The sequence below is a fragment of the Physella acuta genome, unplaced genomic scaffold (genome assembly GCF_028476545.2).
Source record: "Physella acuta isolate Inbredline_101_S28 unplaced genomic scaffold, ASM2847654v3 ptg000200l, whole genome shotgun sequence".
Taxonomy (NCBI): Eukaryota; Metazoa; Mollusca; class Gastropoda; family Physidae; genus Physella; species Physella acuta.
This window is the reverse complement of record NW_026731719.1, coordinates 1,107,739-1,134,813: the sequence shown is the minus strand read 5'-3', so window position 1 is coordinate 1,134,813 and position 27,075 is coordinate 1,107,739. Positions and strand designations below refer to the sequence as shown.

General features: G+C 35.2%; 1 protein-coding gene across 1 annotated transcript; it reads left to right on the top strand.

Annotated features, from left to right (window-relative positions):
• Nucleotides 1-831: 831 nt before the first annotated feature.
• Nucleotides 832-27,075, top strand: LOC131937109 (uncharacterized). The gene is made up of 37 exons (XM_059294303.1): nt 832-993; nt 1,267-1,348; nt 1,632-1,802; nt 2,173-2,441; nt 3,169-3,442; nt 3,536-3,648; nt 4,147-4,270; nt 4,803-4,943; nt 5,137-5,334; nt 5,463-5,711; nt 6,758-6,980; nt 7,137-7,303; nt 8,098-8,259; nt 8,533-8,655; nt 9,262-9,387; nt 11,315-11,401; nt 11,512-11,646; nt 12,448-12,570; nt 14,766-15,011; nt 15,225-15,359; nt 15,890-16,015; nt 16,269-16,400; nt 16,612-16,743; nt 16,919-17,029; nt 17,359-17,502; nt 17,798-17,923; nt 18,702-18,824; nt 21,674-21,796; nt 22,232-22,504; nt 22,753-22,871; nt 23,237-23,471; nt 23,876-23,972; nt 24,237-24,250; nt 24,426-24,585; nt 25,821-25,903; nt 26,252-26,365; nt 26,507-27,075. The coding sequence occupies exons 1-36, from the start codon at nt 913-915 to the stop codon at nt 26,362-26,364; spliced, it is 5,340 nt and encodes a 1,779-aa protein (XP_059150286.1). The 5' UTR covers nt 832-912; the 3' UTR covers nt 26,365; nt 26,507-27,075.

Genomic DNA, 27,075 nt, shown 5'->3' with positions numbered 1-27,075 from the left:
TATTATAATTAATTTGGTCTCAGTGCCCTTCTACCCATACGGAGCAGAGGCAGGAGACCAGTTGCTCGACCATTCCCACTACAACAGAAGTTTGTACTCTAACGGAGTCCTGGTCAGCCAACCTGTCCAGTTCAGTTCTGCTGTGCCATTTGGCGACGCTCAATTCACCACTGCCTATGTAAGTTGGAACAAAAACATCCCTTACGCAATATCCCAATTCTCAAGAGATAATCTAGATTTTGCGAAGTTGGCAGCTTGCTTTCATTTTCCTTAACGTTAAGTTAATCTAAAGCAAACAGACAATTCAGTACAGCATCACCCAGCCAAATGTGCGTCCTTGACTTAAGTAAAATGTTCCCAGGTGTTGAGCAGTGGTGCCATCAGTTTTGGTGAGGACAGCATTTTGGGGGCACCAGATCTTCAGTACGCTCACAGCAACAACCACACAATAATCGCACCATACTGGGCGAATATAGACACAATTCAAGGTAAGTACATCACAGTAACAACCACCCAATCATAGCACCATACTAGGCCCACATAGACACAAGTCAAGGTGAGTACATCACAACAACCCTAAGATATAAGTACTTCCTTCAGGGGTCCTAACCTTTTAATATATTTGTATTAGCTGGTCCAACATATCATTTGTGTAGGTATCTGAAAACATTTTCACCAAAACCAACTTACAACTGTTGACATTCCAAAGGGAACGTAAGCTACCACCTGTACGAGAAATGTGGCCGACACGTGTTTGAGGGGACCGACGACCCGTCCCCCTACCGTCACGTGTTTGAGGGGACCGACGACCCGTCCCCCTACCGTCACGTGTTTGAGGGGACCGACGACCCGTCCCCCTACCGACATGACGTCATCGACAGAGTGGAGAAAGACATTGCCAAGTTCCACGCCATGGACGGGTTTTTTGCTAGTTCTGTTCTCGTGGCCACATGGGTCTCTGTTAAACCTCTCACTAACCTACGGGTCAGTCAGGTGAGTTGGTTAAGACACGTCTTGATTATTTGGGGAGGTTTGCTATAGAACTAGTTTGTAGGGCGACTTTAAATGTATCTGTTTACTAGATATGACCTTTTGTGATTTTGATTTTAAAAAATGTATTAATTTTTTTATTACCTTATAAGTTTAAATACATTTTGTTTTCATTTTAAGACATTTATAATAAATATTGTTTAAAAATATTTGTGCTGAAGCTAATTTTGTTTGTATTAAAATACTGTGAAAGATTTTTTACCTGTAAATCTGTAGTCACGTGAAGAGAACACATTTCAAGCCATCTTTGTAACTGGTTGGGAGGCTAAACATAAACTTGGTCATGATATCCTGTCTGGTAAGTAATAGTTGGCTGATACAATTTTCAAACTGACATGCTGGTAAAATAACATAAATTTACGCTTTTACGGGCATGTGCTTCGTTTAAAAAAATGGCATAAATATGGGTTTGGAAAATTCAAGGCCTATCATTTTAGTGATATTTACTATCTATCTCTAAAGAAATGGTCCTTTGTGTCATTACATGACAATAGTTGTTGGGGGTATAAAGCTTTACTGGAGCCTACAACATAAAGGCTGCCTTAATTAGTATTGTCTACTAAATGTCCAATTTCTTCCAGAAAACACGACGTCCTACGTGATCTACATTTACCAGCAAGGCAAGATGAACTGGCTGTTTGTTGAGGGGAGGGTCATCCAAATTGGGCTGACCACTGGCTCAAGCTTGCATTACATGAGCTTCACAGAGACGGTCACTATTTTAGAACTGGGCCTTTTGAAGTGGAACACAGGTAGAAATCATGTTTAATTTAGTAGGTCTTTCAAAGTGGAATACAGGTAGAAATTATGTTTAATTTAGTAGGCCTTTTAAAGTGGAATACGGGTAGAAATCAAATTTAACTGAGTAGGCCTTTTTGATAAAAACATCGGTAGGAGAGCATATTTTTATAAAAAGTGTTTCATCAGTAAATCTTTAAATTTACACATGCTAGCATAACTAATTTTATTTTGTCTAAAACCGTTGTTGACCTAGATCTACTTGACTTAAAATTAGTTTTAAAAACCGTCAGATAAAAAATGCATGAAAGCTCAAATTAATAGCAAAAAATAAAAAATAAAAAAGTTACATTCGTGTGCTCATGTCTGTTTAAACAATTGCAGACTACGAAGGTGTGATGTCATACCACACTGGCAGTGTCAAAAGTCACACCCAGACGTGCCAGAGATACCTGTGTCGTCAGCTGAGCCTGTTGAACAATCCTGTGTACGAGAGAGAGAAGCAGAACTTGTACAAGTGCCCGTGTACACTAGAAAGGCTGGGGCACCAGTGGCAGCTCTATGAGAGACGAGGCCCTGACCTAAATATTGAATGCTACGCTATCAGCCTGCCCTCTAAGACGTTACTGATGGCAGACAACACACGGAACAAGGCGAGTCAATAGCAAAACATACATGTTTAACATAATGTCTGCCTACACATAGAGCATCACACACGTTAGGTGGACTATGGCAGACTCACACACCACATATACAGGAGAACTCTGAAACAAGCATTACTGAACAAAAGATCGGACATAACAAGACATGTTTATCTGACCCACAACAAAGAGTAACCCATTAAATTATGACCCAATATTTGTTGGCTGCTTCAGATACAATGTGGTTGTTGGTTAAAACTGATTCAGCTAATTTATTTAAAGAAAATTTCCACATTTCCCAGCCCAACTCATTAACATTCACATTCTTTTCTTATAATTGAACACCTATCAATCTTGGTTTTTATGCTATATTTTTTTTTTCTTCCCACCACTTAACTGCTATAGTCGACTACGTTTTTGTGTTGTTCCCCACAGCTATGCTGCTAAAATCGACTACATGTATTTGTTGTGTTCCCCAAAGCTGCTATAATCGACTACATGTATTTGTTGTGTTCCCCACAGATGCTATAATCGACTACATGTTATTCCCCACAGCTGTGCTGCTATAATCGACTACATGTATTTGTTGTATTCCCCACAGCTGTGCTGCTATAATCGACTACATGTATTTGTTGTATTCCCCACAGCTGTGCTGCTATAATCGACTACATGTATTTGTTGTATTCCCCACAGCTGTGCTGCTATAATCGACTACATGTATTTGTTGTATTCCCCACAGCTGTGCTGCTATAATCGACTACACAGCACCAGCACCAGCTGGGAGGAAGAGGAACAATGTCGACGCAGCTCCTCCTACATACCCGCCTCCCGGTACTCCGGCCACGTCCTCATCAATGACCCCTGGTCATGGGCGTTCTTCAGCAACAAGGAGGCGCTAGAGAACATGCGAGCCCACGGGTACTGCTGTAGTGGGGCCTCCCCTCAGCTGTGTCACAGGTTCCACAAGATTTTTCCTGACATGGGATGCTCAAACTTTGTCACCTTTGTTCCAGGTAAAGTCAACACATGCTTGTAAATCGATACATCAATAGATCTACAACATTCTCGTGTGTGAGAGCCTACAGTTTATCTTTTACTCCACTCAGCTTCTGCCTTTGGTGACCCTCACATTACGACACTCGATGGGTTTGAGTACACGATGAATGGATGGGGGGAGTACGTCATGATGGATGTACCATCTTCCAAGTTCATGTTTCAGGTATTTACATATGTGAGAATGTACCATCTTCCAAGTTCATGTTTCAGGTATTTAAATATGTGAGAATGTACCATCTTCCAAGTTCATGTTTCAGGTATTTAAATATGTGAGAATGTACCATCTTCCAAGTTCATGTTTCAGGTATTTAAATATGTGAGAATGTACCAACTTCCAACTTCATGTTTCAGTTTTTTATATGTATGCTTCTCATGAAGTGATGTTTGCCAACTTCAAAACTTTCTAGTTTTGTCAACTTTGAGTAACGTAGGAGTCATCATAAACAGTTTTTAATTGGGCCGTTACTGACAGTGGTATAAAAACATTAATGTGGTATTTTCAGGAAAAGTAAAAGATATAAGCTTTGTACCATTAATGTTTATATCAAATAGGCCTACATGTAATTAATTTTATTAAATGTTAAAATATATATGAACCGCAGATGATTATTTGTTTTATTCACGTTTGGTGTTTCACCTTAAGTTTTAATCATGTATGTAGGTTAGAACAAGTAGGTCAATGACCTCTGACGGTAAAGAGACGAATGCCACGGTGTTTACAAAATTGGCAGCTAAAGAATGGGAAAATTCAAGCCTCGAAGTTGAACTAGCCCCGAACAATATAAGTAAAATATATTAAATTGACACCTTATAACATAAGTAAAATATATTAAATTGACACCTTATAACATAAGTAAAATATATTAAATTGACACCTTATAACATAAGTAAAATATATTAAATTGACACCTTATAACATAAGTAAAATATATTAAATTGACACCTTATAACATAAGTAAAATATATTAAATTGACACCTTATAACATAAGTAAAATATATTAAATTGACACCTTATAACATAAGTAAAATATATTAAATTGACACCTTATAACATAAGTAAAATATATTAAATTGGCACCTAATAACATAAGTAAAATATATTAAACTGGCACCTTATAACATAAGTAAAATATATTAAACTGGCACCTAATAACATAAGTAAAATATATTAAACTGGCACCTAATAACATTGGTAAAATATATTTAAACTGGCACCTAATAACATAAATAAAATACCAGATAGCTCGTACATATTTGCTATGCAAGTAAAACATTGCCTTACGTTTGATGTATGTTTACCTGACCTGTGTTCCCAGGCATGACAATCTACATCAATGGCGTGGACTACACCAACGATTTCTACAGCTCTCCAGACTTTGCCACAGAGTTGAGAACCATCCAAGTGGTCAGACAAAACTCACTGAACAACAGTCTACTGGTCGGGTCGTTCCCTTGTGGTCAGTGCTGGTGTCCAAAGCTGTGAAATTGTGATGCATTCTAATAGTTTACAACTTTTTAAAAAATGTAGCACTTGTAAACGCTTGGTCAAAACTTATATATCGATTGTAAACTATTCCTTATTTAAGTTAATTAGTTTTTTTTAAAACATGTTTTCGTTTTACAAAACTTGGCAATCTGTTTTTGTTTTAGGTGTTTCTATCAAAGTCAGTGTAGCTGTTAGATGTCTGAAAATTGAGGTGGAAGTTGAGAAACATTTGATGAATGCAACAAAAGGACTTCTCGGAAATTTTAATGGAAATATAACAGATGAATTTACACTACAAAATGGAACAGTGTTGCCAAGCAACATGACAGAAAGTGATATCTTATACAAGTTTGCTAAAAATTGTTAGTTGTATTCTCTTATACTTGAATAAATTAGTTTTAAAATTAACTGTTTTTATTTTATTAAGGTAATGGAACGATTAGAGTAAAAATAATTATAAGAAATGATAACGTTTGAAAAATATTTCTAGGGGAGGTAACTGCCGAAACAAGTATTTTTACTTACGGCAAACATGAAAGCTTCAGTGACTACCAGCACCCAGAGTTCGTGCCCCTGTTCCAGGACCAAACTGACCCCCTCTTGAGGGGTGCTGGTGCCAAGTTGTGTGGGGAGGGCAACACGGCCTGTGTCTACGACTTCGTGGCCACCAAAGATGCAAGTTTCGCCAGACAAACTAAGGCGTCAAGAGAAGATTTCAAACAGAGGATGGAAAACTTGGGTAAACTTTCACTCAAATACAACTGTACAAAGGTTTTAAGTATAAAACTGCTTAATATTTCCATAGCTTTTCTATCAGCTGAAAGTTTAAATTTAACTATATTAGCTCTCTCGGTACGAGGAATACATCTTTAGAGCTGATTCAAGTATATTTAGAACATTCTATGTCTATATTAGCATGACTTACAGCGTACAACGTAATTACTCAACTAAAATAAAACAATTATTGATTCTTTTAAAGCTAGAGTATTAGAGTAAACAAGATAATTAAAAAGTCTAGTGACAATTTTAGCGCAATTTCCTTATGTTATCTAAAAATAGCTCTGTCGTAGCGTAAATCAAGAGCAGGGTTAGTAAAACCATTGGTTAGTTATTAAAACGTTTTTTATTAATTTTTTTTTCAGTATTTTACATGTTTTATTTACAATAGAGTTACATGACTAAAAACCATTGCGCGCCTAGCTACCGAATGTGATGTCGAAGCCATTGAACGTGATGGCGCAGCTATTGAACGTGATGACGCGTGTGGTGTGGTTGGATAAAAATGCCTACTAATTCGGTCCAAATTTTAATTAATTCAAAAATTTTTTTGTGACCGAACGAAAGGATATTTTTGAAACCTTTCTTCTGCAATATTGTTCTAAATTATGCCAGGAATCGATTGGTACATGTTTCAAGTCGATAAGTGGTCTGGTTGCCGAGATATGGGCCAAAAACTGCATTTTTTCGAGGTTTTTTTGGCTTTTCCGGGAAATCCATGAAAGAAACCCGGAATTTTTTTGGCCTATGTTCATCCTCGTAACTTGCTTAACATAATTGCTTTGGAACTAGTCCTCGATATTGCTTCTTTGAGGAGGAGATACGACTTAAAGCTGCGGATACACATCCCTTCATTCATACATTCATACATTCAGAAATGACGGGTTAATAAACGCAATTCTCCAGAATGGAAATTGCGCTAAAAAATAACTGTTTTTAAATTGCATTTAATTTGTTTAGTTAAATTTAGATGTAGTTTAAACTAAAAAAATGAAAAAAATATTTCAGCCAACACGCCCCCAACACTATCTATAAATACCTCAACCTTGACCTCTGGAGGTCAGCTACTGCTCACACAAGGGAAAGACTCGTCGCTGGGCCTGAATGTTGCGGACGATGATGGCGACATACCGTCAGTGGAGACTGTAGGCTATGTACCTGGTGTACACATAGACCACGTGACCAAGAGATTGTTTGTTACACCAAGTCCTGGTCTTCCCATCAGTTTTGGGTACTTAATGTAACACTTCAAGCTTAGCTAGTAGATAAAGACAGTCTTATTAGTAGGCCTATTTCAGAATATAACTTTTTACACTACATCTTCACTAAGTACACAATTTTGAATGACAGATTTGTACACACTATTTTGTTTTCAATGACACGATAGGATACGGGCTAAAGACAAGAATGATGCGTACAGCCCAATTGTGTACATCAGCACTGTGTTGTGTACTGGCTGTAGTGGACACGGTCAGTGTGACCCTACAACCACAAGAGGTGACCCAGATTCAAGCGTCCATGTGCTGAGGTGTGTGTGTGGCCCAGCATACACGGGTATGTTGGGGATTAGCGGTGTGTTTGTGTGTTTGTTTGTCTGTGTTTGTGTGTGTATGTGACCGTATGTGTATGTGTGTGTTTGTGTGTTGGTTTGTTTGTGTTTGTGTGTTGGTTTGTTTGCGTTTGTGTGTTGGTTTGTTTGTGTGTGTTTGTTGGTTTGTCTGTGTTTGTGTGTGTATGTGACCGTTTGTGTATGTGTGTGTTTGTGTTTTTGTGTGTTGGTTTGTCTGTATTTGTGTGTTTGTGTATGTGTGTGTTTGTGCGTGTTTGTGTATTTGTCTGTGTTTGTGTGTGTCTCTGTTTGTGTGTACTTGTCTCTATTTGAGTGTGTTTGTGTTTTTGCTTGCGAACGTGTGTGACACAGTTACACGGGTGTCGGGTTCTTCTGTCTAATATAATAATACAGGACAACACAACGTATATCACAGTACAACGGACTCGACAATATTATTGCTGGTACTAGTAAAAATAATGAAGTGAATACAAGAGATAGATAATACAAAAATACGAAACGACAATACTCACTGCACCCTCGTCCACAACACGTCCTCTCGCTGTCCACACACCATAGCACACGCTCTGTCACCGGTCAAGCCTTACGTGAACACTTCGCACTCCATGTAAACACACTCAACCAAGGGCTACAGCTATATACAAAAAGTGGGTACCTGTCGTTCGAGCACACACACAATCAGGGGACGCTACAAGTAAGGGACGTAACAACACATAATAGATTTTTTACCTGATCCGTGGTAATCTGGTGTGGGGGTACTCTCCTCAACTCTCTTCAGGAGCAGACTGCGAGTCAGAAGTGGACGCCTGCGCCACCAGACCGTGCTCACTTGGACAAACCTGCACAGACCTGACGGCAGCTCAACAAGGCTCCAACACCACTGGCTACATCTGTGGACCTTGTCCTGTTGGTTACACTGACCAGGCGGGCAGATGTGTTGGTAAACTAACTTTTTTTTTTGTTTTTTTTTTTTTTGTTGGTAAACTAACTTTTTTATTTTTTTTGGTAAACTAACAATTTTTTATCATTTGACACAATAAAGTTATTGGCGTAAATACAATTAAACCACTTATAAATCAAACAAGCTATAATACAAAGTATTCAGAAAAAAATGATTACTTATAACATATATTTTATTTTTAAAATGTGTATAGACCTAAATAAATAAATTAGCCCTGGTATTAAACAAAAAACGTAAAACCACAATTGCCAGATGTGGACGAGTGTTTGAATGCCAGTGTCTGCTCCCACAGCTGCACAAACACAGAGGGATCATTTGTCTGCAGTTGTCTGTCAGGCTTCAGGTTAGATAACTCTGATCAAAGGACGTGCCTAGGTAATACAGAGTTACTTCACTTTATTTTTTTAAACATAGCAACCTAATTCATTATTAAAATACATATTTTTTGTTTTCGTGTGCGTGTTTGTATGTGTGTGCGTGCGTACTTGTGTGCATGTGCGCGCGTACGTGCGTGCGTGTGTGTGTAAAACTGTGCTGAAAATCTTCAGACATAATTATGATGAAAACATTAATGTTTCATAACCTTGGACATCAATGAATGTGATAATAATATGAAAATAATGTGATTATAAAAATTAATGTGTTTAATATACAACTTCAGATATAAATGAATAATATTTAAAATGTGTTTTGCTATTTCAGATATCAATGAATGTGATGATAAAAATTAATGTGTTTTATATTACTACCTCAGACATCAATGAATGATATATTAAATGTGTTTTGCTATCTCAGACATCACTGAATGATATATTAAATGTGTTTTGCTATCTCAGATATCAATGAATGTGATGATAAAAATTAATGTGTTTTATATTACTACCTCAGACATCAATGAATGATATATTAAATGTGTTTTGCTACCTCAGATATCAATGAATGTGATGATAAAAATTAATGTACTTTATATTACTACCTCAGACATCAATGAATGTGATGATAAAATCTCTCATTGTGAACACAACTGTACCAACTCAGCTGGCAGCTACAGCTGTTCTTGTAACCATGGATACAATTTGGACATGGATGGGCACTCCTGTCACATGGGTGACATTTAGATATTTTTACCTTTAAACTATATTATAAATTATATGTCCCAGATACAAATATAAATGTTCCTATGTTCCATTAACAAGTATAAATGTTCCTATGTTCCATTAACAAGTATAAATGTTCCTATGTTCCATTAACAAGTATAAATGTTCCTATGTTCCATTAACAAGTATAAATGTTCCTATGTTCCATTAACAAGTATAAATGTTCCTATGTTCCATATACAAGTTAAAATGTTTTTATGTTCCATATACAAGTATAAATGTGCCTATGTTCCATTAACAAGTATAAATGTTCCAATGTTCCATTAACAAGTATAAATGTTCCTATGTTACATATACAAGTATAAATGTTCCTATGTTCCATTAACAAGTATAAATGTTCCTATGTTCCATTAACAAGTATAAATGTTCCTATGTTCCATATACAAGTATAAATGTTCCTATGTTCCATTAACAAGTACAAATGTTCCTATGTTCCATTAACAAGTAGGCCTATAAATGTTCCTATGTTCCATATACAAATATAAATGTTCATATGTTCCATTAACAAGTATAAATGTGCCTATGTTCCATTAACAAGTATAAATGTTCCTATGTTACATATACAAGTATAAATGTTCCTATGTTCCATTAACAAGTATAAATGTTCCTATGTTCCATTAACAAGTATAAATGTTCCTATGTTCCATATACAAGTATAAATGTTCCTATGTTCCATTAACAAGTATAAATGTTCCTATGTTCCATTAACAAGTAGGCCTATAAATGTTCCTATGTTCCATATACAAATATAAATGTTCATATGTTCCATTAACAAGTATAAATGTTCCTATGTTCCATTAACAAGTATAAATGTTCCAATGTTCCATAAACAAGTATAAATGTTCCTATGTTCCATATACAAGTATAAATGTTCCAATGTTCCATTAACAAGTATAAATGTTCCAATGTTCCATTAACAAGTATAAATGTTCCTAAGTTCCATATACAAGTATAAATCTTCATATGTTCCATATACAAGTATAAATATTCTTATGTTCCATTAACAAGTATAAATGTTCCTATGACTTAACAAGTATAAATGTTCCTATGTTCCATATACAAGTATAAATGTTCCTATGTTCCATATACAAGTATAAATGTTCCAATGTTCCATTAACAAGTAAAAATGTTCCTATGTTCCATTAACAAGTATAAATGTTCCTATGTTACATATACAAGTATAAATGTTCCTATGTTCCATTAACAAGTATAAATGTTCCTATGTTCCATTAACAAGTATAAATGTTCCTATGTTCCATATACAAGTATAAATGTTCCTATGTTCCATTAACAAGTATAAATGTTCCTATGTTCCATTAACAAGTAGGCCTATAAATGTTCCTATGTTCCATATACAAATATAAATGTTCATATGTTCCATTAACAAGTATAAATGTTCCTATGTTCCATTAACAAGTATAAATGTTCCAATGTTCCATAAACAAGTATAAATGTTCCTATGTTCCATATACAAGTATAAATGTTCCAATGTTCCATTAACAAGTATAAATGTTCCAATGTTCCATTAACAAGTATAAATGTTCCTAAGTTCCATATACAAGTATAAATCTTCATATGTTCCATATACAAGTATAAATATTCTTATGTTCCATTAACAAGTATAAATGTTCCTATGACTTAACAAGTATAAATGTTCCTATGTTCCATATACAAGTATAAATGTTCCTATGTTCCATATACAAGTATAAATGTTCCAATGTTCCATTAACAAGTAAAAATGTTCCTATGTTCCATATACAAGTATCAATGTTCCAATGTTCCATATACAAGTATAAATGTTCCAATGTTCCATTAACAAGTATAAATGTTCCAATGTTCCATTAACAAGTATAAATGTTCCTAAGTTCCATATACAGGTATAAATGTTCCTATGTTCCATATACAAGTAGCAATGTTCCCATGTTCCAGATACAAGTATAAATGTTCCAATGTTCCATTAACAAGTATAAATGTTCCTATGTTCCATATACAAGTATAAATGTTCCTATGTTCCATATACAAGTATCAATGTTCCAATGTTCCATATACAAGTATAAATGTTCCTATGTTCCAGATACAAGTATATTAGAGAAATGCAGCACTTGTCAGCACAGCTGTATACTACACAACAACAACAACAACAACACAGTTACTTGTTCATGTAATAAAGGCTACACACAAGACCCTGATAAAGATACGGAATGTTTAGGTTCAATTTTTAAATGTTACTATCTTTCTTATTTTAATTTATCTTATAATTTACATGTGTCAACTGTTTGAAAAAAAGTCAACTTTCAGAACTGATAGTCTATAAAACAGATGCAGTAGAGTCTTTCAGTTTCTATTGTGTAATCATTGTAGTAACAATCACAATCGTGAGGACTTAAGTACATCATACTGACTGGAAATTTATCTGAAGTTCTTGCAAATAATTGTCTCTCCCAACTAAACTGATCAAATTGTCTCTCCCAACTAAACTGATCAAATTGTCTCTCCCAACTAAACTGATCAAATTGTCTCTCCCAACTAAACTGATCAAATTGTCTCTCCCAACTAAACTGATCAAATTGTCTCTCCCAACTAAACTGATCAAATTGTCTCTCCCAACTAAACTGATCAAAATGTCTCTCCCAACTAAACTGATCAAATTGTCTCTCCCAACTAAACTGATCAAATTGTCTCTCCCAACTAAACTGATCAAATTGTCTCTCCCAACTAAACTGATCAAATTGTCTCTCCCAACTAAACTGATCAAATTGTCTCTCCCAACTAAACTGATCAAATTGTCTATCCCAACTAAACTGATCAAATTGTCTCTCCCAACTAAACTGATCAAATTGTCTCTCCCAACTAAACTGATCAAATTGTCTCTCCCAACTAAACTGATCAAATTGTCTCTCCCAACTAAACTGATCAAATTGTCTCTCCCAACTAAACTGATCAAATTGCCTCTCCCAACTAAACTGATCAAATTGTCTCTCCCAACTAAACTGATACCTTCCCTGACCAGACATAGATGAGTGTAACCAAGCCAACAAACCCTGTAGTCAAGGTTGTAATAACACCAAAGGAGATTTTTATTGTTTCTGTTATCCTGGGTACCAGCTACAACCTGATGGGATTTCTTGTCAAGGTAAGTCATGCCAGAATAATGACTTAAAGTCATGCTAGAATAATGACTTAAAGTCATGCTAGAATAATGACTTAAAGTCATGCTAGAATAATGACTTAAAGTCATGCTAGAATAATCTAGGAACTTAAAGTCATGCTAGAATAATCTAGGAACTTAAAGTCATGCTAGAATAATGACTTAAAGTCATGCTAGAATAATCTAGGAACTTAAAGTCATGCTAGAATAATGACTTAAAGTCAAGCTAGAATAATCTAGGAACTTAAAGTCATGCTAGAATAATCTAGGAACTTAAAGTCATGCTAGAATAATCTAGGAACTTAAAGTCATGCTAGAATAATCTAGGAACTTAAAGTCATGCTAGAATAATCTAGGAACTTAAAGTCATGCTAGAATAATCTAAGAACTTGAAGTCATGCTAGAATAATCTAAGAACTTAAAGTCATGCTAGAATAATCTAGGAACTTAAAGTCATGCTAGAATAATCTAAGAACTTGAAGTCATGCTAGAATAATCTAGGAACTTAAAGTCATGCTAGAATAATCTAGGAACTTAAAGTCATGCTAGAATAATTTAGGAACTTAAAGTCATGCTAGAATAATCTAAGAACTTGAAGTCCTGCTAGAATAATCTAGGAACTTAAAGTCATGCTAGAATAATCTAGGAACTTAAAGTCATGCTAGAATAATCTAGGAACTTAAAGTCATGCTAAAATAATCTAGGAACTTAAAGTCATGCTAGAATAATCTAGGAACTTAAAGTCATGCTAGAATAATCTAGGAACTTAAAGTCATGCTAGAATAATGACTTAAAGACATGCTAGAATAATCTAGGAACTTAAAGTCATGCTAGAATAATGACTTAAAGTCAAGCTAGAATAATCTAGGAACTTAAAGTCATGCTAGAATAATCTAGGAACTTAAAGTCATGCTAGAATAATCTAGGAACTTAAAGTCATGCTAGAATAATCTAGGAACTTAAAGTCATGCTAGAATAATCTAGGAACTTAAAGTCATGCTAGAATAATCTAAGAACTTGAAGTCATGCTAGAATAATCTAAGAACTTAAAGTCATGCTAGAATAATCTAGGAACTTAAAGTCATGCTAGAATAATCTAAGAACTTGAAGTCATGCTAGAATAATCTAGGAACTTAAAGTCATGCTAGAATAATCTAGGAACTTAAAGTCATGCTAGAATAATTTAGGAACTTAAAGTCATGCTAGAATAATCTAGGAACTTAAAGTCCTGCTAGAATAATCTAGGAACTTAAAGTCATGCTAGAATAATCTAGGAACTTAAAGTCATGCTAGAATAATCTAGGAACTTAAAGTCATGCTAAAATAATCTAGGAACTTAAAGTCATGCTAGAATAATCTAGGAACTTAAAGTCATGCTAGAATAATCTAGGAACTTAAAGTCATGCTAGAATAATTTAGGAACTTAAAGTCATGCTAGAATAATCTAAGAACTTGAAGTCCTGCTAGAATAATCTAGGAACTTAAAGTCATGCTAGAATAATCTAGGAACTTAAAGTCATGCTAGAATAATCTAGGAACTTAAAGTCATGCTAGAATAATCTAGGAACTTAAAGTCATGCTAGAATAATCTAAGAACTTGAAGTCATGCTAGAATAATCTAGGAACTTAAAGTCATGCTAGAATAATCTAGGAACTTAAAGTCATGCTAGAATAATTTAGGAACTTAAAGTCATGCTAGAATAATCTAAGAACTTGAAGTCCTGCTAGAATAATCTAGGAACTTGAAGTCATGCTAGAATAATCTAGGAATTTTTTTTCTATTTCTTGTGAAGTTTAGTCATGGTAGGATATCTAGGAGCTTTTAGTGATTTTATTTCTTGTGAAGTTTAGTCATGCTATGCTAATCTAAGAACCTTTTTCTCAAATGATCTTAAAAGATTGCTTTCTTACTTTCATAAATCTACTTGTCCCTTGTCACATCTTTCAAACAAATTGAACTTGTCACATCTTTAAAACAAATTGAATTGCCAGCATTAGATTATTTTATTTAGATTATTTATTATCAGTTTTATTCCTAATTATCTGTTTAAATAAGTAAGTTATTGTTATCCAATTTAAAAGTAGTGTAATTTTTAATATTCTAGGTAGCTACACAGTGTAATCATGTAAGTTAGGTAGCCACATAGTGTAATCATGTAATAAATGACCTTTGACCCCAGCTTGTAAATCGCCTGCATACGGAGACAGTTGTGAGCAAACCTGCGACTGTAAAGGTCGTGGTACCTGTGACCCTGTGAAGGGGTGTGTCTGTGAGGTCAGCTGGTCAGGTGAGCACTGTGACGTGGATGTGGACGAGTGTGACAGGCCAGGTGCCTGCCCAGCTGACCAGCTATGTCACAACACCAACGGGTCGTTCACCTGCACCTGCCCCAGTGGCTATGACCTGACATCAGGACGGTGCACAGGTCAGTCTTTAACACTAAATAGAATCACAACTTTTTAAAAACTGTTTGCATATTTTATTATTTTTGTTAATACTTAATATGTAAAAATAAATAATAATGCATTTTTGAAAGTTGCAAATCCATGTAACAATGAAAGTTCTAATAAAAAGATGGTAAAAATGTTTGTATATATTGATGAATGTTCTAATGAAAAGATGGTACCAATATTTGCAGATATTGATGAATGTACCACTACTCAGGTGACTGTTACCTGTGATTTGAGGGTGGAGGTGTGTGTCAACACTGCAGGCAGCTACACCTGCAACTGTAAGCCAGGATATGCTCGAACTAACCAGGCAGGTTGTACAGGTAGGTTCACTTGTTTTTTTTTTATCACTTCAATCAGTCTGTACAGGTAGATTTACTTTCATTTGTTCTAAATTCTTGAATCAGGCAGTTTGTACAGGTATAGAAAGATCTATCTATATATATAATTATCTTCTTGGAGACCATAGAAAACACCAAGCTGAAGCACGCTCCCTACAACCCCCACCCCTACATGGTCTGGTGAACTGTGGTTCACGCTAAATATTTGAGGTTGGGGTAAAGGAGGGGTGTATCGTCCTTAACGACCATCTGATAGTGTTTTAAAGCAAATATTTTCAGTGGCAGTGTTGGTACTGTCGAATTCACAAATTATGAGTTACTGAAAAGTATAAAAAAAAACAACTAAATAGCGGCGTATGATACGCAGCGGGTCGGCTCGTATTTTTTAATATACAAGATAAGCTGCCTTCTATAAATAAAACATGCCAAGCTAAGGCAATTAGTTAATTGAAATAACTTATATCTGCACAGATGAATATGCTGCAGATAAAACAATTATTTATCTACCACAGATATAGATGAATGTGAGCTTCACATAGATGGATGTCAACACATCTGTCACAATGTGGATGGGAAATACAACTGTCAATGTGAACCAGGATACATACTGAGAGAAAATCGTCGTGACTGTATCAGTGGTATTGATAAAAAACTTTTTTACAACCCAAAAACTGAATCCCAATGGAAATAAAATATTTTTTATAATCACTGTACTATTGAAATAAGTGAAACATTTAATTTAGAAAAGTTATAACCTAATTAATTTTAAAAAATTACATTTATGCTACATTCTGAGCTAATTTTGTGCTAATAATTCTAGTGTTATATTTATTTGAGTTAAGTAATGTTTAGGTTACGAGAAGTTTACACTAAACTTTTTATTTTCCCCAGTAAAAGAGCTCTGTAGCCAATCGAACCTGAACTGCCCCCATGGGTGCAGCATCAATGAGACAAACCAGCCCTACTGTATCTGCCCCAGGGGGTATGAGAAAATAATGAAGGCTGGCACAGAAGTTTGTGAAGGTAGGGTTTTTTATCGAGATTTTAAACAAATTTGGTGGCAATTTTGTTTGAAAAAAAATTAGTTGAATGTGCTCCATATGAAACCTTACAATATTTTATCTACCACAGATATAGATGAATGTGCTGCAGATAAAACTTAAAATATTTTATCTACCACAGATATAGATGAATGTGCTGCAAATGAAACCTTAAAATATTTTATCTACCACAGATATAGATGAATGTGCTGCCAATGAAACCAATCTGTGCTCAGTTAAAGAAGGTTGCAGGAACAATGATGGAAGCTACACTTGCTCTTGTCCAGCTGGTTCTAAACTGGACAATGACGGACGGAGTTGTCTCAGTAAGTCAGCACATGAGACAGTGTTTATAACATCAGCATTCCTTACTTTTATTAGTACTGTATAATAAATGTGTCTGTCATTTCTGTACCAAGCAACAGAAGGCCCGCTGTAAAAATGATAAAACTTGAGGTAACATGCTATTAATGTTAAGATTTTTTATTAAAACAATACTAGACTGTACAGGAGAAACCTGGGGTCAAGAATGTTCCAACAACTGCGCTTGTGGTTTGGGCTCGGAGTTCTGTGACCCTGTTCTTGGTTGCATCTGCAAAACTGGCTTTACAGGTGAGTTAATTCATTTTAATGTAGTCAAGTTTTAATTTACATTATTTTAGTTTCATATATTTGAAGTTTAGCGTCATTGTTAAAGATAATTATACATAATATATAAAATAAAACTTGTTAAAGATAATTACATTGAATATATAAAATAAAACTTGTTAAAGATAATTATTTTAATATATAAAATAAAACTTGTGAAAGATAATTATATTTAATATATAAAATAAAACTTGTGAAAGATAATTATATTTAATATATAAAATAAAACTTGTGAAAGATAATTACATTTAATATATAAAATAAAACGTGTGTGAAAATATATTTATTTAAAGGAGAGCACTGTGAAGCTGACATTGACGAATGTCTTAGGGGAAAGAACTTATGCCAGGATAGAGAACTCTGTATCAACATACCTGGGAGTTTTATGTGCCTGTGTCAGCAAGGGTACCACAAGCTAGGCAATGTCTCCTGTATAGGTAGGTAACCAAGGAAACAAGTTGTAGTAATATTTCAAATCTTGAACACTGTCAAATTTGCAATTAGGCTCAATATATTTTCTTTAATGTATTGTTTAAACAAAGGTCCCTTGTAGGCATACTGTTTATAATTATTTTACAATGTATTGACCTACTTATTTTAGACATAGGGAAAACATTCAACATTTTTTGTATAAAGATACCCCTGCATATAAAAAAAACCCATATTGAATATCCAATAGAAAAAAAAATCAGATAACTATTAAATTATCAATAAATTGTTGAATAATCCCAGATATTGATGAATGTGCTGAGCCACGTTTAAACAACTGTACACAAGTGTGTAACAACACAGAGGGAAGCTACACATGTTCATGTCATGATGGGTACTCTTTTGATGCTGAAAAATGGATGTGCAAAGGTCAGAAACTAAATTTGTATTTAACTTTTGTTATTGGAATCAAACCTGAACCTATTTTACATTTTATTCTAATTCTTTTAATTACAAAAATTAAAATATTTCAAGGAGCAACTTTTATTCTAATTCTTTTAATTACAAAAATTTAAATAATTCAAGGAGCAACTTTTATTCTAATTCTTTTAATTACAAAAATTAAAATAATTCAAGGAGCAACTTTTATTCTAATTCTTTTTATTACAAAAATTAAAATTATTCAATGAGCAACTTTTAAAATTTTGTGGTAATATTTTTTGCATCAATTTTTGTGGTAATATTTGTTGCATCAATTTTTGTGGCAATGATTGATGCCTCAATTTTTGTTGTTAATATTTGTTGCATCAATTTTTGTGGTTAATATTTGTTGCATCAATTTTTGTGGTAATATTTGTTGCATCAATTTTTGTGGTAATATTTGTTGCATCAATTTTTGTGGTAATATTTGTTGCATCAATTTTTGTGGTAATATTTGTTGCATCAATTTTTGTGGTAATATTTGTTGCATCAATTTTTGTGGTAATATTTGTTGCACCAATTTTTGTGGTAATATTTGTTGCATCAATTTTTGTAGTAATATTTGTTGCATCAATTTTTGTAGTAATATTTGTTGCATCAATTTTTGTAGTAATATTTGTTATTAATATTTGTTGCATCAATTTTTTAGTAATATTTGTTGTTAATATTTGTTGCACCAATTTTTGTGGTAATATTTGTTATTAATATTTGTTGCACTGATGTCCAGATGTTGATGAATGTGAGGACAAACTGGAAGAATGCCAGCAGACGTGTGCCAACACTGAAGGAAGTTATCACTGCTCTTGTAGGGAGGGCTTCAGTCTGGACACCAACGGCCTCTCTTGTTCTGGTTTGTTAAATGTCTTGTTAAAATTTCATGTTTGATATAATTTGATATATTGGGTTGTTCATTATTAGGTGTGATATGTGAAATCTAAACACTCAGTAGAGGTGTACTTTTAAACAGGAAGTGGTGCTAATGATGAACAATAGGCTATGTTAGGTCATTAGCATTAGACACATTAGCACCCCATACCTGGACACATTAGCGCCCCATACCTGGACACATTAACACCCCATACCTGGACACATTAACACCCCATACCTGGGCACATTAGCACCCCATACCTGGACACATTAGCACCTCATACCTGGACACATTAGCACCCCATACCTGGACACATTAGCACCTCATCAATTGGCACATTAGCACCCCATACCTGGACACATTAGCACCTCATACCTGGACACATTAGCACCACATACCTGGACACATTAACACCCCATACCTGGGCACATTAGCACCCCGTACCTGGACACATTAGCACCTCATACCTGGACACATTAGCACCTCATCAATTGGCACATTAGCACCCCATACCTGGACACATTAGCACCCCATCAATTGGCACATTAGCACCCCATACCTGGACATATTAGCACCTCATACCTGGACACATTAGCACCCCATACCTGGACACATTAGCACCCCATACCTGGACACATTAGCACCCCATCAATTGGCACATTAGCACCCCATCAATTGGTGGGACGGAGTGGTCTAGCGGTAGAGAGCTGGGCTGCTAACCCGTAAGTCTCGAGTTCGAATCCGGGTTCAAGCCAGTAGACCGTCCCTGAGTCCACCCAACTCTGATGGGTACCTAACTCACGTTAGGGAGAGTAAAAGCGGCTCGGCATAGTGCTGACCACACTATCTCTTCATATGCCGAGGTCACAGAAACAAGTGAACTCTACTTCACTTGCCCCATAGACCGTCAGGTTTGAAAGGGAAACTTTACTTTTTTTTTTTACCCCATCAATGTGGCACATTAGCACCTCATACCTGGGCACATTAGCACCCCATCAATTGGCACATTAGCACCCCATACTTGGACACATTAGCACCCCATACCTGGACACATTAGCACCCCATACCTGGACACATTAGCACCCCATCAATTGGCACATTAGCACCCCATACTTGGACACATTAGCACCCCATACCTGGACACATTAGCACCTCATACCTGGGCACATTAGCACCCCATCAATTGGCACATTAGCACCCCATACCTGGACACATTAGCACCCCATACCTGGACACATTAGCACCCCATACCTGGACACATTAGCACCCCATCAATTGGCACATTAGCACCCCATACCTGGACACATTAGCACCCCATCAATTGGCACATTAGCACCTCATACCTGGACACATTAGCACCCCATCAATTGGCACATTAGCACCCCATACCTGGACACATTAGCACCCCATACCTGGACACATTAACACCTCATACCTGGACACATTAGCACCCCATACCTGGACATATTAGCACCCCATACCTGGACACATTAGCACCCCATCAATTGGCACATTAGCACCCCATACCTGGGCACATTAGCACCTCATACCTGGACACATTGGCACCCCATACCTGGACACAATAGCAGCCCATCAACTGGCACATTAGCACCCCATACCTAGACACATTAGCACCCCATCAATTGGCACATTAGCACCCCATACCTGGACACATTAGCACCTCATACCTGGACACATTGGCACCCCATACCTGGACACAATAGCAGCCCATCAACTGGCACATTAGCACCCCATACCTAGACACATTAGCACCCCATACCTGGGCACATTAGCACCCCATCAATTGGCACATTAGCACCACATACCTGGACACATTAGCACCTCATACCTGGACAAATTAGCACCTCATACCTGGACACATTAGCACCCCGTACCTGGACACATTAGCACCCCATACCTGGACACATTAGCACCCCATACCTGGACACATTAGCACCTCATACCTGAACACATTAGCACCCCATCAATTGGCACATTAGCACCCCATACCAGGACACATTAGCACCCCATACCAGGACACATTAGCACCCCATACCAGGACACATTAGCACCCCATACCTGGACACATTAGCACCCCATACCTGGACACATTAGCACCCCATACCTGGACACATTAGCACCTCATACCTGGACACATTAGCACCCCATCAATTGGCACATTAGCACCCCATACCTGGACACATTAGCACCCCATCAATTGGCACATTAGCACCCCATACCTGGACAAATTAGCACCCCATACTTGGACACATTAGCACCCCATACCTGGACACATTAGCACCTCATACCTGGACACATTAGCACCCCATCAATTGGCACATTAGCACCCCATACCAGGACACATTAGCACCCCATACCTGGACACATTAGCACCCCATACCTGGACACATTAGCACCTCATCAATTGACACATTAGCACCCCATACCTGGACACATTAGCACCCCGTACCTGGACACATTAGCACCCCATACCAGGACACATTAGCACCCCATACCTGGACACATTAGCACCTCATCCATTGACACATTAGCACCCCATACCTGGACACATTAGCACCCCGTACCTGGACACATTAGCACCCCATACCAGGACACATTAGCACCCCATACCTGGACACATTAGCACCTCATCAATTGACACATTAGCACCCCATACCTGGACACATTAGCACCCCGTACCTGGACACATTAGCACCCCATACCAGGACACATTAGCACCCCATACCTGGACACATTAGCACCCCATCAATTGGCACATTAGCACCCAAACTATTATGTCACATGTTAATTGCAGTCCTCTATTCAAACAGTTGAGAGCACCTGCACCAACAGGTCAATGAACTGCAGCTATGACTGTGCCAACATCAACCAACGTGATACATGCATCTGTCCAAAAGGTCAGGAACTTACAGATGATGGCATCACCTGTACAGGTAAATCTTGTCCCAGTAGCCACAGGCAGCACTTTTCATTCACACTATTTAGTGCATTGAAAATAGCTTTAAAAATGTCTTCTCCTGTAAGGCAATGGGAATTCAATTAGTATTAGATAGACACACTATTTCATCTGCCTCATGTGTCTGGGGCACAAATGGGAAAAGATGATGATTTGGCAATAGACTGTTTTATGTCAACCTATGGCCTAATTTAGCATGATTTGTTTTACTTTTTAAATTCTATTGATATCAAATTTATGTTCTAATAATAAAATCTTGTTAGTAAATGTTTATCAATTGCTTATTAAAATAATCACTTTTAGTGTTAAATAGCTTAGGTACAGTTCATTATTTTCTTTAAAAATAAAAAATAAACATATTTTAATTTAAAAAATGTACGGACATGATGCTGGACTAAATTTATTGCGACAGATTGTCAGGATGGTTACTATGGTGACAGCTGCAAGATGGCATGCACCTGTTTAAAAACAAACACAGAAAAGTGCAATGTAACCAGTGGTGCTTGCTTCTGTAAGCCTGGGTGGAAGGGACATAACTGCGATATTGATGTTAATGAATGTGAAGTTATTCCAGAGTTATGTCACAAAAAATCGAATTCACACTGTGTGAATACCATCGGCTCATTCAGATGTGACTGTGATAATGGATACACACAGGCCAATGTGACAAGTGACAGGTGTATGGGTAGGGATCAATATGTTTATCTTTTATTACGTTTAGTTCTAGTTCTATATTATCAACAATATTGACCTTCATTTAAAAGAAATAAAGTTGCCACATATTATCATTAATATAATTGTTTAACATGTTTTATATATGAAAATAAAAATGACCAATCATAGTGAATAATAAGATAAAAATTGTTTAATAAAGATATTTATCTTATCTGAATAATTATTCTGAATAAAAATTCATATTTTTTATGTTAACAGCCTTGCAGGATCAAGTTTTGACATCAACATTAGGTTTAAACATCAATGCTTCACGCTATAACTTAACAAGTAGTTTCACTGCTGACTTTGTCAGAATCAAATACCAAATTGAATCTCAAGTAAGTAGATCTGAGACACAAGTCAAATATATTTGCCTAAACTGTGCATATTATTTAATTATTTTAATAAATTCGCCTACTGAAAATTCATTCACCCATTTGAAAATTGGCCAAAATTAAGATTTCATTATACAGCGCACTGCACAAAACAATGTAAAATAAGTTGGAGATATATCTATATTCTGGCAGTAACTGACCGAATCTCTCACATTTGTTGCTAAGGTTACATACAATCTAGTGTACCTAGTCACAAACTTAGATAAAGCCCTTGTCTCCAGCTGAACAAATCTCTCACATTTGTTGCTAAGGTTACATAAAATACTAGTGTAGCTAGTCAAAACCATTAATGTAGCCCTTGTCTCCAGCTGAACAGTAAGCTGAGTCTTCAGGCAAGCGTCATCAAATTTATTGAAGTGACAGATCTACGCGTTGGCAGTCTACATGTGTATTTGAAGACAATCATCAGCCCACAAAATGCTCAAACTAATGTTGGTCTTGAATTAGCCCAGGCTTTGGTGAACTTCATGCAAACAAATGTTGGTATTAACATAGACAATACAACAGCTTATGTTACTCAAATTTTAACTGCCGGTAATAGCTGTGAGTATTAAATTATCAATTCTAATATTTTGTTAGTCAATAATAAAAAGTTTTTGTTACAAAAAAAACAAAACGATAATGCTTTATTTATGTATAAACTGCAGCAGCTAAATCATGCTGGTTTTTTTTGTTAATTAACTAAACTAATTTTTGTTAGATAAACTAAACTAATTTTTGTTAGATAAACTAAACTAATTTTGTTAGATAAACTAAACTACTTTTTGTTAGGTAAACTAAACTAATTTTGTTAGATAAACTAAACTACTTTTTGTTAGGTAAACTAAACTAATTTTGTTAGAAAAACTAAACTAATTTTTGTTAGGTAAACTTAACTAATTTATTTAAAAAAATATAATCAAAGCCAATCACTTAGGTCGATATTTTCAAGTAGTTTTTATCTCTAGTTGCTGCCAGTGAAAATGCTTGTGAGATCCGCAGCAAAATTAACCCTTGTTCAGAAAAAGAAATTTGTCAGGTGCAGAAGAGTGATGCAGTTTGCAGGTTTGTTGGAAATAAAATGATTTTGTAAAATATACATTTTACTTGCAATAATTTTAATAATTAAAATTACATTAAAATATTTTTTAAAATGCTGAAATAGTAAAGAAGAAAACTTTAAGTAGCCGTAGCTCTATTTAGGATTATAAATCATATTTGTATTTTGGCCTAAATGTTTTTCTTATTATTAAATAGGATTAGCATTTGTAAGCTGTTTTTATTTTAAACGTACATTTAATTTCTAAAAGTATTAATATATTTTTTCAGACTCAGTGAAAATGGTTTGTATCATGTTATTCAAATTAAGCTGGTATAATAATTAGCCTGTATCTTTGCTAAAGTTAAATATCTGTATTTTAAGACCAAATACTTAACAATATGTTTGTAAAGTTTTAATTAGACCTTAATTAAAAATGTTTATATTGTGAGGATTGTTTCTTCCATTACTACTGTCAGATGACACAGATCTGATCATTGGCCTGAGTGTCAGTTTGTCTGGGTTTGTTTTGATCTGCGTCACTGTTGTGGTTCTGGTGTGTTGTTGGGCCAGGAGACACGGAACCTACCGGAACAAACCCAAGCATCCTACGGCAGCAGAACTCATCACGCTAAAGAGGTGACTGCCAATGCTACATTATAATTTAGCTTAACAATGTTTGTAGGTTTACATGATTAAGTTTTTAAAAAGTAATTAAGAAATTTATCAAGAAATAAGAAATTGAAATACTATAAAAATTTAACTATGGTGAGAAATACTGATAAAAATTTCAAGTGGAGACTGAGATTATAAAAATTAGTTTACCATTCAGTTTCCAAACATGTTCATTGTCAAAACATTGTGTAACCCTGATTAACTTTATATCAAACACAATTATCTGAAATCATGATTACATTATAATACCTAAAAATTATTTTAAAACTTTAATAAAATGAGTACCTTTATCAAATTATCTACAAAATAAAATCTGCAACAGACAAAATGAAACAATGAAACTAATATTTTAGTTTCCCAGTAATTGTGTACAACCATCTGTCTGATGTATTTTTCCAGTAATGTGTATACCAATTTTCTGATGTATTTTTCCAGTAATGTGTACAACCATTTGTCTGATATATTTTTCCAGTAATGTGTACAACCATCTGTCTGATGTTTCCAGTAATGTGTATACCAATTTTCTGATGTATTTTTCCAGTAATGTGTACAACCATCTGTCTGATGTTTCCAGTAATGTGTATACCAATTTTCTGATGTATTTTTCCAGTAATGTGTACAACCATCTGTCTGATGTTTCCAGTAATGTGTATACCAATTTTCTGATGTATTTTTCCAGTAATGTGTACAACCATCTGTCTGATGTTTCCAGTAATGTGTATACCAATTTTCTGATGTATTTTTCCAGTAATGTGTACAACCATCTGTCTGATGTTTCCAGTAATGTGTATACCAATTTTCTGATGTATTTTTCCAGTAATGTGTACAACCATCTGTCTGATGTTTCCAGTAATGTGTATACCAATTTTCTGATATATTTTTCCAGTAATGTGTACAACCATCTGTCTGATGTTTCCAGTAATGTGTATACCAATTTTCTGATGTATTTTTCCAGTAATGTGTACAACCATCTGTCTGATGTTTCCAGTAATGTGTATACCAATTTTCTGATATATTTTTCCAGTAATGTGTACAACCATCTGTCTGATGTTTCCAGTAATGTGTATACCAATTTTCTGATGTATTTTTCCAGTAATGTGTACAACCATTTGTCTGATATATTTTTCCAGTAATGTGTACAACCATCTGTCTGATGTTTCCAGTAATGTGTATACCAATTTTCTGATGTATTTTTCCAGTAATGTGTACAACCATTTGTCTGAGCGTATGGATGAGAAAGATGTATATGACTACATAGGAGTGGAGTCATCAGCGTGTAGTGGTAGGCTGTCTTTTGGTGACATCTCTTTTAGGGTTTCTTTCAGGCAGTTTCTACAGGATGGGGTGGGGGATTAAATATTCCAGAGTTCGGGAAGGCCCACTTAAAATCTCAAAGGGGTGGACCCTGGTTTAAGTAGGCCTATATATAGTATTTTTATAGAAATTATATATTCTTCTATTCTCTCATGTGGAAAGGGAGGGCTCCCCCCTCCCATCCCTGGAGAGATGCCTGAGAGAAACTGATATTGTTTCTTGAACCTGCTGCATTTACCCTTTTACTAAAATTAGATTACTTTTTGATGCTACATGATATAAATAAAACGTGTCAGCTTTAAATTTACTATTGTAGTATCAAGCCAGCAACTGAAGTCCACCCCTGCCCACAAGAATCCAGCACAGAATGTTTACTGCATTCCTAGAGTCTCAACAAATGCTTTGGAGACGAGCATCCACCACAGCTGAGGTCATAGTACCTTCTATGTAACCACATTATGTAATCATTGTTACATTTAGCCCTAGTTCATCTTTTATTCTACAACATATTACTTTAAAAAAAACCTACCTAGCAAGTGTTTTATAGTAATTTTTAAAATTATTATCTCAGGCCCTGCATAACAGAGAAAACTCTGGAGTTTTTGACAAGGAATGTATACAGAGGGATGACAAATATTTGACTTGTATATCAAACTTTTTAAAATCTTTTTTTAACTTGAAATTGTTTTATCTTTATAATCTGAATAATTTATTAACCATAGATTGCCATTTTTTTTCAATTTAGTTTCACCATTAACATCAACTTGGATTAAACCTGATTTATAAAATTGATAGCAATATTAAATTTTCTTTTTTTCTGATTTTGTTGTAAAAGTTGAGTAGTAAAAAAATCATCTTTATAGTAAAATTCTTCTTTTAAATAAAACAAGCCAAACTATTTTCATATTATTTAGCTTAAATGCACAGAATAAAGGCTGACAAATATGTAATTTTAATTATAATGTAAACAAAAATAAAAAAAGACATCTAAGTGATTGTAATTTCTAATTATAGGCAGGTATTTTATTTACAAGACATATGTATATTCCTTCAATGTCTTATATCTTTTTTGTGATAGATTTGTAAAATAAAACATGTTATTAACATACACAGATTAAAATAAAATGTACATTAAACCTA